Genomic DNA, 12,529 nt, shown 5'->3' with positions numbered 1-12,529 from the left:
AAAATGTTTATTTTGCAGTTATTTATTTTGTTACAATCCTTGGCGGCCGGAACAGTGCTACGATTATTTTTAAATGAATACAAAAACGCATTTATATATCTACATATATGTGATTGTAGGTGTACGTTTATCAGATATACTTCAGTTCTGGGAATTTATACGAAATTTCTGCAACATTTTGTTGATTGCCTCTTCATCGCCCTCGATTTTTGCCTTGTCCTGCTGTAAAATCTCCTGGAAAGTCTTCTGTTTGGTGCCGACCAGATAGAAATCCTCATCGGATATAGTAACCTGTCCATCGGCACTGGCTGCACTGCCCTCGTAGATGTTCAATGCTTTGAAATCAAAGACTACAGTGAGACGGTCATCGGTGGTCTGGCCAATGGTCCAGCACTCACTCACCCATGCTCTTGATTAGCTTGCCGTCGGCATCGGTGAAGTTGAACTGAAACGTGTTGACCACAGTGCGGCGGCCAGGGTCCGACTCCTTCAGCTTGTTGCGTATTTTGTCAATGATCTCGTCGCTCTTCATGCTGACTGGGTCTGGGACTGGGGCTGTCAAGTGAACCCGTTGAGTGTGGTTGCTCGACTAATTTAAGCGCTGAGCCAGCAATTGAAGCAAGCTCTGTGCTCTGCGGATTAGGGCCCTGGGAGACGGCTGCGCACGTTGTCGCTTTGCATAATGCTTAATTAAAGTCAATTTGTTTCATATGGAGACACGATTGAAGATATTGATGTGGGGAAAGGGCAGGGCAAGAGAAAATCCAAGAAAACACCTCGAAACTTAAAGTAATCGTAATCGGGGGCAGTAGGTGTATTTCTGGAACTAAAACTAGGTACGAAAGTCAATTGGCAAACGCTTAGGTGATCTATGGCTTCCAAAGCTTCAGCAGTCCATCCTCGCTGTAGCTGGCCAGAAGATTCTGGTGCGGATGATGGGACAGGCCAATGACATCTTTTTCATGAACCTGTTAAATAAAAGTATTTACAAGGGACCAGCAACGAGTGTAATGTCAGTAAAAACTCACATTCAAAGTACGTTCCAGTTTACCCGAGGAGACGGAGAAACAGTAGAGCACCTGATCCTCGCCAGCACAGTAGATGAACTCGCCGCGCGGTGAAAGAGTAGCCGAGATAAAGGCTCCACCCTCGCGCTTACCCGACGAGAATGATCGCACAATCTGGCCCTGCATGTTCATGATTACCACCGTGTTCGATCTGTTGCAGACAATGAAGTGCTCGGGATTCTTGGGCAGGATGAGGACAGTGTTGACCGCCAGCTCATTGCCCAGCGGTTTGTAGGTGGCGACGCACTCTGTGGTTTTGAGGGACCACACCTTGACCGTGCCATCGGAGGAAGCGCTGAGTACGCTGTGGCCGTCAGGCGTGAATGTGGCCTCGTTGACAAAGGATGAGTGGCCTTTGAACTCTTTGAGCATCTTGCCTGACTTCAGGCCGTGCAGTCGCACCGTGTAGTCAAAGGAGGCACTCAGCACTTGGCTGTTATCGCGGGAGAACTGCAGGCAGGTAATGCCCTTGGTGTGGGCCTTCTCAAATTTTCGCAGGCATTGGCCGGTGATGATGCGCCACACTTTGATCTGGCCATCCTGGGCACCAGAGGCCACCATTTCAGAATCGCGCGAGAAATTCAGGGCTAGAACCGCCTGCTCCATCATCATGAACTGGTCCTGCGCCTGGTACTTCAAATCCTTTCGCACTTTGCCAGTCGTGAAGTTCCACACCTCCAGGAATCCGTCGACACTTCCGGTTATCAAGTACTGCCCATCTGGCGAGAACTGAGCGCACTCCACGTGCGACTTTTGTCCGAACTTGATCTGCCGGAACAGCTGTGTGGGATACATTTCCTCCTCCTGATCTTTCATGGCCGCCTTGCCGCGGAACAAATCGATCGTGGTACCAGGAGGAAGAAGTCCCTGATGCTGTTGCCATTTTAGGGCTTGACCCAGCAAGGCCAAGAGCCTGGACGAGGGCACCACATGCACCTCACCGCTCAGCTCTTGTGAGATGGCTGTGCGGCGCTTCTCCTTGCTGCTGCCTTCCGCATACGCTTCACGGGGATCGAAGTATGCACGCTGCAACATGTTTTCTGCGAAAGATCCACACTTGAACGTTTATCCAAGGAGCCCGAATCCAATACAATACCTAAATGAATGTACCGCTCGGGCTCTTGCTGCTTCAACATGCTCATGGGATCCGTTTGCCGCAACAGGGAACGGGCTGCGCCCAGCTCCCGCAGTTCTATCAGCTCCAGCACGATTTGCTCATAGAGATTGAGCAGTTTCTTGTCGGGCAGCTTCAGGGATTGCGTCACCTTCAGCACCGTGTCCCAGTGGCCATTGGAGATGTCCTGGACGAAACCATCGACGCTGTCCACTGTGTTTAGGGAGACACCCGTTTCCTCCTGTGGTGGGGAAACTAGATTTCTTAAATTTGTCTGAGGAGGGCGGTTGGACTCACTTGCAGGGTCTGCAGCGTCTTCATAAGATTTGACTCCTTCAGGTACTGCTGGATAAGCCGAATCACGCTGTTGAGGGGGTGGATGGAAGGAAAATTACACATGCAGGACACGCTGGGGCACCTTTTATGTACTCACTCGGCTGATTCGATTTCTATAGACATGCTGTTGAAGGAAAGAAGTACGCTTAAAATCTCTTTTTCTTATTTATTTACAATTTTCTGAAAATATTGACAAAAATGCGTCTTCGAGATGACAATTGCGGGCGATAATTTCGCCGGCCAAACAGCTGTAAGTAATCGGAATTTGAACCAATAGTTCAAAGTTGTGTATCGATAAGTCAGCTGTTCTTTTTTCAATAAAGTCTCCATTCGCAAATGCATTTATTGTGAAATACCGTGTCCTTTTAAAATAAAAAACGAGTTTTCCTCATGCTGCTGGCATTTAAGTATCTGCATTATATAGATGCTTCTGTATCCAGTCATCGGATGTAGGAGATCATATGTACATCATTGCCATTCCCTACTTATATCCCATTACATGAGATGAAAATTATTCAGTATATTGGTAATTAAAACTAGCCTGTAAATCAATTCCTTAGGCTAAGATTTATTTTAGACCACGACCCACACATACCCCTACCCCTTTTCCACCTTTAACCAGCCCAGCTGTTGATGGCAACGAAAACAAAGAATACAATGTTTTTTTCCCGCGCTTTTCTTCGGCGGCAAATGACGAGATCATCTGTGTTGGTGGTTAGTTTTACTCGACCAGCCCTACAGTACAGTGCTCTTTCTTGGCGCTAGTCAGAATACAAAAGAAACCATCACATTTGACTACATTCCCGACTGTTTTTCACGTCCAGATCGCTGTTTATCTGCCATGATGTCCGTAGCAGCAGCCAGCTCGAGGCAGGGCAAAAAGTACGCCGAGGGCACGCAGCCCTTCACGGTACTGATCGAGGGCAACATCGGCAGCGGCAAGACCACGTATTTGAACCACTTTGAGAAGTACAGGGACGAGATCTGCCTGCTCACTGAGCCTGTGGAGAAGTGGCGCAACGTAAACGGTGTGAATCTGCTAGAGCGGATGTACAAGGAACCCAAGAAGTGGGCAATGCCCTTTCAGTCTTATGTCACGCTAACCATGCTGCAGGCACACACAGCGCCCACCGACAAGAAGCTAAAAATAATGGAGCGCTCCATTTTTAGCTCCCGGTAAGGCCCCACCCCCTTCCTACTCTGTTCAGAATCCGGTTTTAACATTCTACAATTAGGTACTGCTTTGTGGAGAACATGCACCGCAATGGTTCGCTGGAGACGGGCATGTACAACACTCTGCAGGAATGGTACAAGTTCATTGAAGAGTCCATACATGTTCAGGCCGATCTCATTATCTACTTGCGAACGTCCCCGGAAGTGGCGCATGAACGCATTCGACAACGTGCCCGCTCCGAAGAGAGCTGTGTGCCGCTCAAGTATCTCCAGGAGCTGCACGAACTGCACGAGGATTGGCTCATACATAACCGCCGGAATCAGGCCTGCAAGGTTAGTACTCGATCGTCTCCAGAGATGCACACGAGTTCCTCAAATTAAGCTGTATTTTTGATGTTTCAGGTGTTGGTGCTGGACGCCGACTTGACTCTGGAGAACATTAGCAGCGAGTACCAGCGTTCGGAGTCGAGTATATTCGATGCTATCTCGGGCACGCATCAGCCGCCTCAAGTACTAGTCTCGCCCAGCAAACGCCAACGAATGTCCAGATAACCAATGATCTGATCGGTGATTTTTACTTTAGTAATGACGATGTTGTCAGGCAATGGAGGGGAAATCCCCAATATAACTTAATAGAACACTTGCATCCTATGATAAACACCTACAATAACAATTATAATCACATTATATTCTAATCTTCTACTATAGCACATATGTAAGTCCAAAAGTGTAATAAAAGCGTATATGTCTTTCGATCTGTGGCAAAATTACACGGTTTATGTTTCGTATAAAAGTACATTTAAATATGTATTTATTTTTTATTTGCAATTGAGGTTACTTATGCTCTAGCTCTTAATTAATGCCGATGATCTTGATTGTTCTCTGGCAGGTCGTGTTTTTGTCACTTTGGTCCATTCATGATGGGCGGACGGACACCCGGGATGGTGCCCAGCGGCGGTGGCGGTCCCATCATGGCCATGGGATTCATAATGGGCGGCGGACGCATTCCAGTCATCATGGGGTTCATCATAGGCGGCATAAACGGCATGCCAGGCATACCAGGACGCGGCGGCGCACCCATGTTGGGCGGCGGGATGGACACGCCAGACGGCTTGGGCGGCGCCGATGAGGGTCCGCCAGCAAAAGGATTGTTCGTTATCTTGCCGGCCTTGAATGCCGCCGTGGTGGCATCAATCAGATGCTGGGCCTGCTCCTCCATCCACTTCTGGTAGTAGAACTTCACATTGTCGCGATGCTTGCGGCCCGTGCAGTGTGTTTTGCGCACCGAGGGCGAGTCGTGCGTCAGGTAGGTGTCACAATAGTCGCAGTAGTACTTTGGCATGCTGCTGCTTAGTTTGCAAACCAATTTTTTCTTTGGTTTATTCTATTTTACAGGGAAAATGCTTTATTTATTTCTAAATTTTAAAAGTGTGACCGTACGTGGTCAGGGTTGTCAAAAACGAAGCTATCGATAGAAGGTGTAAATTAAATTCGTGTGGTTACACTGCCCCAAAAATATCGGGTAATTCTGATCTACTGTATAATCACCTTCCTGGCCGTTTTATTTTAAATTTAATAAAGCAAAAATGTAAAAGAATGTGAAACTAAGAAAATCCTAACGATCTACCAGAGTCGAAAGGTTTTTTATACGTTTTTTGATTTGAAATGAGCCGAATGTTATGTGTTTGCTGTTTTGTTCAATAATTCCTCTTCGTTGATTGCGCAGTGCTTCCATTGATAGTGAACCACAATTGAAAATGTTTAATTTTCGCACTCAAATCGTACTCACGTGCATCATTTATTCCAATGGATTGCATTTAAATCATTTTCGCTCATTCACCTTTAAAGAATTTATATTTCGATAGTATCGATGGCCGAACTGCTTTCTTTAAATCGTTTATTGGCTCTTTTTGCTGTCTTCAAATCTCTTTTTTGCACTCTTTGAATCGGGTATGAATCGGTAGAAACAATGAGTCCCATTCCATAATTTTAGATTATGTGCATACTTTAATTACAAAGGCCTATACACGCATCATGTCTTCAAATACCAGCAACAGTGCGATTGTTTTTTTGTTGAACTTTTTTGTTCAGCCAAAATACAATAAAAGCAAGGACAACAAACTAGCCAGTCTTGAAATGTTCAATTTCAAATTTAAAATTTATTCATCAACGGCCTAAAATGACGTGGGCAGAACTAAGGATTTTAGCTAGCCGGCATTATTCAACGGAATCTTTAAATTGATCAATAGGAACGACTATCCTCTTTCGTGTTTTTGTTTTTACCTATTTCGCTAAAACCTTTTTTGTTCGACCTATTTCGCTAAAACCTTTTTTGTTTGACCTATTGACCAATATAAGCAAGTATTTAGAATAAACCAGTTAAGTACAAAATTGATTCATAAATCGTATAAAATTATGTGGGCATGGTGAATTGTTTTATCTAGCTAATAATATTCGACGGAATATAAAAATTGATCAATAGGAACGACTATCCTCTTTCGTTTTACTTGTTTGACCATTTTCGCTAAAACCTCTTTATACGCAAAATGCAATAAAAGCAAGTGTTATTTTAAACCAGTCAATTGGAAATTAGATTCACTAATCGGATAAAATTACTTGGGCATGGCTAAATGTTCTATATAGCTAGTAATATTCCACGGAATATAAAAAACGAGGAATATGTAAAATATAACTTGAATTCGACAGTATATTTACGGTATATTTTTAAAATGAGACGGTATATTATGGTATATTTCTGAGGGTCGATAGTAAACTACCATCGGAAAATGTCTATGCGTCGATAGTAATATCGAGGGTAGTGTAGCTCTAGCACCATCCTGGCTCATCGCTAATCGGCTGTTTTTTTTGACCCGGCAAACGAGCAAGACGTGCGCGCGGTTTGTTATCGTTCTTGATTTCGTCCACACCTTTTGAAAGCTGCGAATGAGCGGGGAACACGCGTACCGGCAATAAAAGCGGCGGCAGCAAAACAGAGTAGAGCCATAAAAGAGTAATTATTACAAAATCGTGTTCGGCGTGTAAATTGGTTGGTGTTGGTGTCGGGTTTTGTCGGTTCAGGCCACGTTAATGCATAATGCGGTGTAAAGTGCAGAGCATAAACCAGTTCACAGTGTCGCCCCAAACGCCGGTCCCGGCTTGCTTTCAATTAAACCAGTGCCAGGCAGCAGCAGCAGCAGCGTCGCCCCAAGCGACCAACTAGTTTGTGTGCGTGTGTGCAGCCAGCAGCCACAGAAAACGGCCAAAAGCAAAGGAATTTATGCGGCGGCCGAGAGCCGAAAACAGACAACAATAGGTAAAGCAGGAGACGGAATCTGAAGCTGCAGAGGATTCAAGCCCAGAAGTTGTTTGACCAGTTTCTCTGTCTGTACCAGTGTGAGTTTGTGTCTCTCTCGCTCTTTGTTTTTTGGCTAAAAGGCAGACGCAGAGATAGTGTTTGTGTGGTATGAATCTAGTGCCCGATCCGTACGTGAGCAGTGCCCCAAGTCAATGAGGAGGAGGAGCAGCAGCTAGTGAAGCCAGCATCCAAGCAGCCAAGAGATGCCCTTTGTACAGCGCGTGGTGCAACCCGTAAATGTGGCCCAGGCGACGGCCGCCAGCCTTGGACATGCCTCCACCCGCTTCCACTGTGCGCCCGGCAAGTGCAAAAACAACAACTGCATCAACAAGCAGTCGCCAGAGGCGGGAACGGATGTCGCCGACTGCCGGGCCACCTCGCCCACCTCGCCCTCGCTGACCAGAGTCCTGGTGCATGTGAACGGGGATGGAGAGGACGGAGCCGGTCAGCCCCACCCACCAGCGGCCCTTCCCATGAAGAAGCTGAAGCAGCACGTCGAATTCCTCTCGACCTCGCCGACGCACGGCCCGAGTCGTGCCTCCCAGTCGTTGCCCAATTCGCGGCACCCCAGCCAGCAGCGTCCGACGATGGCGCGGAACGCCAGCGCCCCACATTCACCCACCGCCGGCTCCTCGAAAGTCGTCTCCGGCCACGAGTTCGACTCCATCAGCAACATCACCCTGAGCAATGCCCTGCGGCAGCTGGCCAGCCTGGTGCTCATCGCCAGCGACATCTTCGACGATCTGCAGCGGGACCTGCAGTCGGTGGGCGAGCGGGCCGGGCGGGTCCAGCGCAAGATAGCGGCCGTGGAGCGGCGCGTGTGTGCCTACGATCCGAAAATGGTCACAGTTCGTAAGTATCTTTGAATGATCCAATGAACCTCTAAGTGTATCCTTTAATTAAACGAATACAATGTGTGAATGCCCACATTCTCATTCATTGCTTTGATGATTGAGCAGGGGAGGAGCAGGGCTCGGGGGGGAATGGCAAAGTCAAGTGCGTTATCAAAGGCGTGCTTATCTTTTGTCATCTCTCGCTCTCTCTCTCTCTCTCTCTGCCTCCCCTCTGCATGCGCTCTGTATGCGCGACGGTGCTGCGGCTTCTGTGTGTGGGTGGCGGCCAGGCGGCCAGGCGGCGGCAGCATGAAACGTGCTGAAATCTTATCTGCTTTCGCAAAAACACAGTCACGGGAATCGGGAATTCAATTTGCACACAGGCACAAAGAAGACGCGAGAAGAGAAGAGAAGAGAGAACGAAAAGGAAAGATGAGACAAAGGCGAAGCTTTAATTACCCTACATAATACCCCTAAGAGAGGAGTATGTACCCGTATGAGGCATATATAAAGTGTGATTCTTAATTAAATATTAAATATGTGTTCTTATTCTGTAAGAGTACATATGGCTATTTCATACTCTGAGGAAAATAAAGTCTAGTTCAAACTCCTATTCGGAATACCCTTCCACCCAAAGGGTACACCTAAAAGAGGCCTCTAGGGAGTACAGGCGGTTTACGTGGAAATTAACACCTTGTTTATTTTGTCGCCTCCTCCGCTTTCGCTTTGTTCCCCCATTTGTGGGTGCGGGTGCGGGTGCGGATAGAGATGGGGCTCTGCCCGGCTCTGGTCTCCCTCCATGGTCTCTGCTCACACAATTAGTTCCTTCGACCAGCTCCGACTTCTACAATTACAGCGGAGCCGAGCAGAGCAGAGATAAGCGGAGTCTCGAGTCGTTTGGCTTATTGTTTTCGCGACCTTGTGTTAAATTGTGGCCAACACGAATGGCCGTTTATGGGGCAGGTGCTTACCCCACTCTCTGTGCCACCGCCCCCCCCCCCCCCCCCTTCATAGTGATTCGTGTGGCACAACAGCAACAGGTTATGCAGTGGCTGTCAAACTGTGCTGTGAACCCAATTTCTGTTCTCCATTTTTGTGTGGGCACAGCACTTTATCGTTTTTCGCTGGCAAATCCAAAAAATGTATTTTTTCGCTTGAAAATTTTCAATAATTTCATGAAAATCTCGACGCCCGACTGGCCCGACGCTGACTGCAGCAATATTCCTTTTGTATTTTGTTGTTGTTGTTGTTGCATGAGGAGTGGCGTGGTGTGCCGTTGGCCCATCCATTGTCAGCTGTCATTTTGCAAGAGCTCACTTTGCTTACTCTTCCCCCGCCCCTCTCCATAGCCCTCTGGGTGCTTGTCAGCTGCTCAAGACACAGGGACAGCTGCCTCTGCCTTTGGCTCTGACTCTGACTGTGTGCCACAAAATGTCGCACTAATTGCTCAGGTATTGAAGCTCGATAAAGAACAAGAACACAAAGAGGGGCTGGCTACATCGGAGGTTGTTAATTTTGCAAACGGCAATGGCACACAATGGTTCCATCCCCCCTCCTTTCCATCCCACCTGTGTGCTCTAGTCATTAATGTGCCCATATTAGAAATGCCATTACATCGCGCCATTTGTGGCAAATGTTAACTACCACTCCACTACCACCATGCAACTGCCGCTCCGAAAAAGGGGGCTGCCAGTGGTTGTGGCTGTGCCTGTGGCAGGAGAGCAGCCGTGCGTGAGACACAGCCGGTCGGTCGGTGGCTCCTGCAATTCTTACCGCAGAAAGCGCTGGCTGTTCCCGTTGGCTGCCTCTCTACCTAACTAGCCATCAATCGATCTGCCATATTGCCCCGGCAACATGTTGCAGTGGCAGCTATCTGCTACTATATGCTACGTGCCTGGACTGATCAAGCAACAGCGAATGCTTAGGCGCAGCGGGCGCTTTTGGCACAGCACTTTGAAAAGGGCCGCCGCCTCTCCTGTTGTACTTAGAATACAGATACTTCGAAACAGTAGTACGCGTTTGTGTCTGCCACATGTGAGCGTGGGCATCATCATCCGAAAGATACAAACACTCACACATGCTCAAAGGCTTTGCAGGAAACAAAAATTTGTAATTACAGCCACAGTGGGGCATAAATAACGCGCGCCGTACAAAAGATGGAGAGAGAGGGAGAGACCGAAAGACCAAAAGAGATATGGCCCGCATCCGAACACCGAACACCGAACACCGAGCAGACAACAACCACGAAAACCTGTTCCCACCTGCAACATTTAGCTGCCGTTGCGTGTGTGTGTGCTGCCACAAAACTAAACAAACAAGCCAACGAAAAATAAAACCAGCAATGAAAATGCCCGGCCAAAAAAAGAAAGATACATACATATGTACATGGATACCAGAAAAGAAACAGATACAGATACAGATACAGAGTGCGTTTTCTGTCTGCCGGTCCGTATCCGTATCTGTATCTAGATACTGCCTGACTCTATCTGTGTCTGCGCCTGTGCCTGTGCCTGTGTTTGTATCTCTGGGTCTCTCTTTTTGTCTTAAACGCATTATTTTTCAAGTGCGCTGATGAGCATTTGATTGTTGCAGCCCAAAGTTTGCCCAGGGCCCCCCCCCCACCCCTTTTTTTTTGTTGTTTTTGGTTTTGGGGCCAATCCACTTCAGTTCATCTCGGTTCGGTTCGGTTCGGTTCAGATGGGATCGGTACGATGCGGCGGTGCGCTCATCCTCTGACTGGAATTCTTGCTGGCTTTTTTGTTGTTGTTTTGTTTATTTTCCCAACATTTTTCTCTCACTTGAAGCGCAAAACCAAATTGTAAACCAACCAAGCAAAAGACCCGCCAGATACAGAGATGCAGATAAATAGACGCGTCTGTCATCGTCTGGGCGTAAACAACCAAGGAGGAGAACGGATACCGGTCCTGGTCCTGGTACAGGCTTGGAATCTGAGAGCTTAAGCGGAGGAAGGGCTTAAGCCCTATTTCAAGAGAAGGAAATGCTAGGAAAACTTCTTGCCTCTTCCAATAGGAAATTATTCGTGTAATTTATTGTATAAGTTGCCCATAAGCGAACGGCTACATTTCTTTCGAATATCCACGAACAGAGAACCATTCGGCACTAGCATTTTGGGATTAAATTCGAGTACCAATGTGCTGTTGATGGAACTGCAGGATTAACTAATGATAGACAGTCTCTCAGTCTTCTTATGGAAACTACTTGCCACATCCGCAGTTGCACAGCCAAACCTAAACCGAGCTCTTGCTTATACAATATTTACTCTGTAACTCTCTGTGTATCTCTGCCTTTTAGATAATACGTACTTTTGAGGCAGCTTGTTTTCCTCCACTGAGGCTGGTGTTTACCCAACTTGGTGCTACACTTGCAGCAGCAGCAGCAGCAGCAGCCACTTAAGGCCACAAGTTCAACGGCAACGGAGCAGAAGGCGAGGGAGAGGGAGAGGGGGAGGAGAGGAGAAGATTGCTTGTTGCGTGCCGCTCCTCGCGACTGGAATCTGCAGATTGATTGCCGATCGTGGTCGGGCTGCAGCTCAGGCCGCATTTTTGCACGTTTTCGCTAGCCGGGCGCAGAGAACCAAAACCAAATGGCCAATATAAATGGAGTCCAAGTCAAAGTGGCCCGCATCGCCGGGGCTTTGATGGATTTCTAGGCAACCGCAGCAGCAGGAGAAGCAGCAACAAGAAGAACGACAACCGCAGTCAGAACAACGCACCTTTTCAGTCATTGAACTTTAAGCTATGCGTCCCCCTACTCCACTCCCCACCCCGCCCCACTCCACTCCACCTCTCCACCATTCACAGAGAGGCAGCCCCATCGATAGGTTGGGAGATCGAAGACAGAACGATTCGATCGCGCTGCTGTTTCGTTCGGATTTCATGCGCTGCGCTTTTCCATTTCGTAAACCGAAGAATAAAGAATGAGAGAACTTTAAAATTGATGTGTCTGTCTGGCTGTCTATCTGTCTGTCTGTCTGTCTGTCTGTCGATGGCTTTTGTCTGTTTACCTTTCAAGCTGCCCCTGCCGCACTGGTAAGGGAGGGGGGAACCGTTTGATAGTGTCGCATGGGATCCGATTCGTGCTGCCTTGATTAATGGCACTTCCAGGCCATTGAGGGGTTCTCTAGGCACTGCCTAAGAGCCTGTCGTAAACACCTCTTGGAGACGCTGCACCCGCATTAACCATTTAAGAGCCTCTCCAAGAGGCCACGCAACCAAGCAGCCACTTGTGGCATCCCGCTGGACTTTCTAATCTGTTTCTACGCTTCTATTTGCATGAGAATGCGGCAGCGAGAAAGAGAATGTGCTGCCCCAGGGCCAGTGGAAATTTAATGGCATTTCAATTAAATGCTGACGAAACGTGTTTTGTAAATAACCCAAAGGCTGGGAGCAGCAGGAGACACAGGACAACGGGCAGAGAGGAGGAAATTGCAGACGGTTCCAAAGGTAGAGCACAACACGTGGGCGTTTAGGGAAAGCACTGCGAAAATTGTGCGTTGGAATTTCCATTGGTAAAACTACAGTAAAACACAGACACAGCCTCGTATCTGTCTGGCCGGGGCAGCATGCTATTTCAGTTTATAGATTCGTTCCACAAACCTGTACCACACGTACAACACACAGCATCATGCCGC

General features: G+C 47.8%; 5 protein-coding genes across 9 annotated transcripts in view; 2 read left to right on the top strand and 3 right to left on the bottom strand.

The window, feature by feature from the left end:
- Positions 1-96: 96 nt before the first annotated feature.
- LOC6588136 lies at positions 97-708 on the bottom strand. Of its 2 annotated transcripts, none has more exons than XM_026988473.1 (2): positions 403-708; positions 97-350 (listed from the first exon to the last, which is right to left on the bottom strand). In XM_026988473.1, the coding sequence occupies exons 1-2, from the start codon at positions 530-532 to the stop codon at positions 142-144; spliced, it is 339 nt and encodes a 112-aa protein (XP_026844274.1). In that variant the 5' UTR covers positions 533-708; the 3' UTR covers positions 97-141. The 2 variants fall into 2 exon arrangements, with proteins under 2 accessions (XP_026844274.1, XP_002013371.1); XM_002013335.2 differs by having other exon boundaries at positions 97-335.
- Positions 709-784: 76 nt separating this feature from the next.
- Positions 785-2,659, bottom strand: LOC6588129 (WD40 repeat-containing protein SMU1). The gene is made up of 5 exons (XM_002013334.2): positions 2,615-2,659; positions 2,479-2,545; positions 2,164-2,422; positions 1,029-2,107; positions 785-968 (listed from the first exon to the last, which is right to left on the bottom strand). The coding sequence occupies exons 1-5, from the start codon at positions 2,638-2,640 to the stop codon at positions 870-872; spliced, it is 1,530 nt and encodes a 509-aa protein (XP_002013370.1). The 5' UTR covers positions 2,641-2,659; the 3' UTR covers positions 785-869.
- Positions 2,660-2,958: 299 nt separating this feature from the next.
- On the top strand, positions 2,959-4,460 carry LOC6588091 (deoxynucleoside kinase). Its single transcript, XM_002013333.2, has 4 exons — positions 2,959-3,043; positions 3,342-3,693; positions 3,753-4,023; positions 4,093-4,460. Exons 1-4 carry the CDS (start codon positions 3,022-3,024, stop codon positions 4,240-4,242), a joined length of 795 nt encoding a protein of 264 aa, XP_002013369.2. The 5' UTR covers positions 2,959-3,021; the 3' UTR covers positions 4,243-4,460.
- On the bottom strand, positions 4,440-5,072 carry LOC6588110 (U1 small nuclear ribonucleoprotein C). The gene has a single exon (XM_002013332.2). The coding sequence runs from the start codon at positions 5,030-5,032 to the stop codon at positions 4,592-4,594; it is 441 nt and encodes a 146-aa protein (XP_002013368.1). The 5' UTR covers positions 5,033-5,072; the 3' UTR covers positions 4,440-4,591.
- A 1,501-nt stretch (positions 5,073-6,573) lies between these two features.
- The window catches only part of LOC6588101, a 41,902-nt gene continuing 35,946 nt past the window's right edge, over positions 6,574-12,529 (top strand). For all 4 annotated transcript variants that reach the window (XM_026986953.1, XM_026986947.1, XM_026986958.1 and 1 more), the window contains exon 1: positions 6,574-7,897. In XM_026986953.1, the coding sequence (XP_026842754.1) occupies positions 7,249-7,897 (649 nt within the window). In that variant the 5' untranslated portion in view covers positions 6,574-7,248. The remainder of the gene's footprint in view (positions 7,898-12,529) is intronic.

This window comes from Drosophila persimilis, unplaced genomic scaffold (genome assembly GCF_003286085.1).
Source record: "Drosophila persimilis strain 14011-0111.01,24,50 unplaced genomic scaffold, DperRS2 tig00000000-arrow-pilon, whole genome shotgun sequence".
NCBI classification, from domain to species: Eukaryota; Metazoa; Arthropoda; class Insecta; order Diptera; family Drosophilidae; genus Drosophila; species Drosophila persimilis.
This window is presented reverse-complemented; position numbering and strand designations above follow the sequence as displayed.

Excerpts from the sequence above, each read along its gene's own strand:
- LOC6588136 (XM_026988473.1), bottom strand. The coding sequence starts at position 532 with ATGAAGAGCGACGAGATCATTGACAAAATACGCAACAAGCTGAAGGAG. Across the intron at positions 351-402 it reads CAAGCTAATCAAGAGCATGG|TCTTTGATTTCAAAGCATTG; the intron begins GTGAGTGAGTGC and ends GTCTCACTGTAG.
- LOC6588129 (XM_002013334.2), bottom strand. The coding sequence starts at position 2,640 with ATGTCTATAGAAATCGAATCAGCCGA. Across the intron at positions 2,423-2,478 it reads AGACGCTGCAGACCCTGCAA|GAGGAAACGGGTGTCTCCCT; the intron begins GTGAGTCCAACC and ends TCCCCACCACAG. Across the intron at positions 2,108-2,163 it reads CGAGCGGTACATTCATTTAG|AAAACATGTTGCAGCGTGCA; the intron begins GTATTGTATTGG and ends GATCTTTCGCAG.
- LOC6588091 (XM_002013333.2), top strand. The coding sequence starts at position 3,022 with ATGAAAATTATTCAGTATATTG. Across the intron at positions 3,694-3,752 it reads CGCTCCATTTTTAGCTCCCG|GTACTGCTTTGTGGAGAACA; the intron begins GTAAGGCCCCAC and ends TTCTACAATTAG. Across the intron at positions 4,024-4,092 it reads GCCGGAATCAGGCCTGCAAG|GTGTTGGTGCTGGACGCCGA; the intron begins GTTAGTACTCGA and ends TTGATGTTTCAG.
- LOC6588110 (XM_002013332.2), bottom strand. The coding sequence starts at position 5,032 with ATGCCAAAGTACTACTGCGACTATTGTGACACCTACCTGACGCACGAC.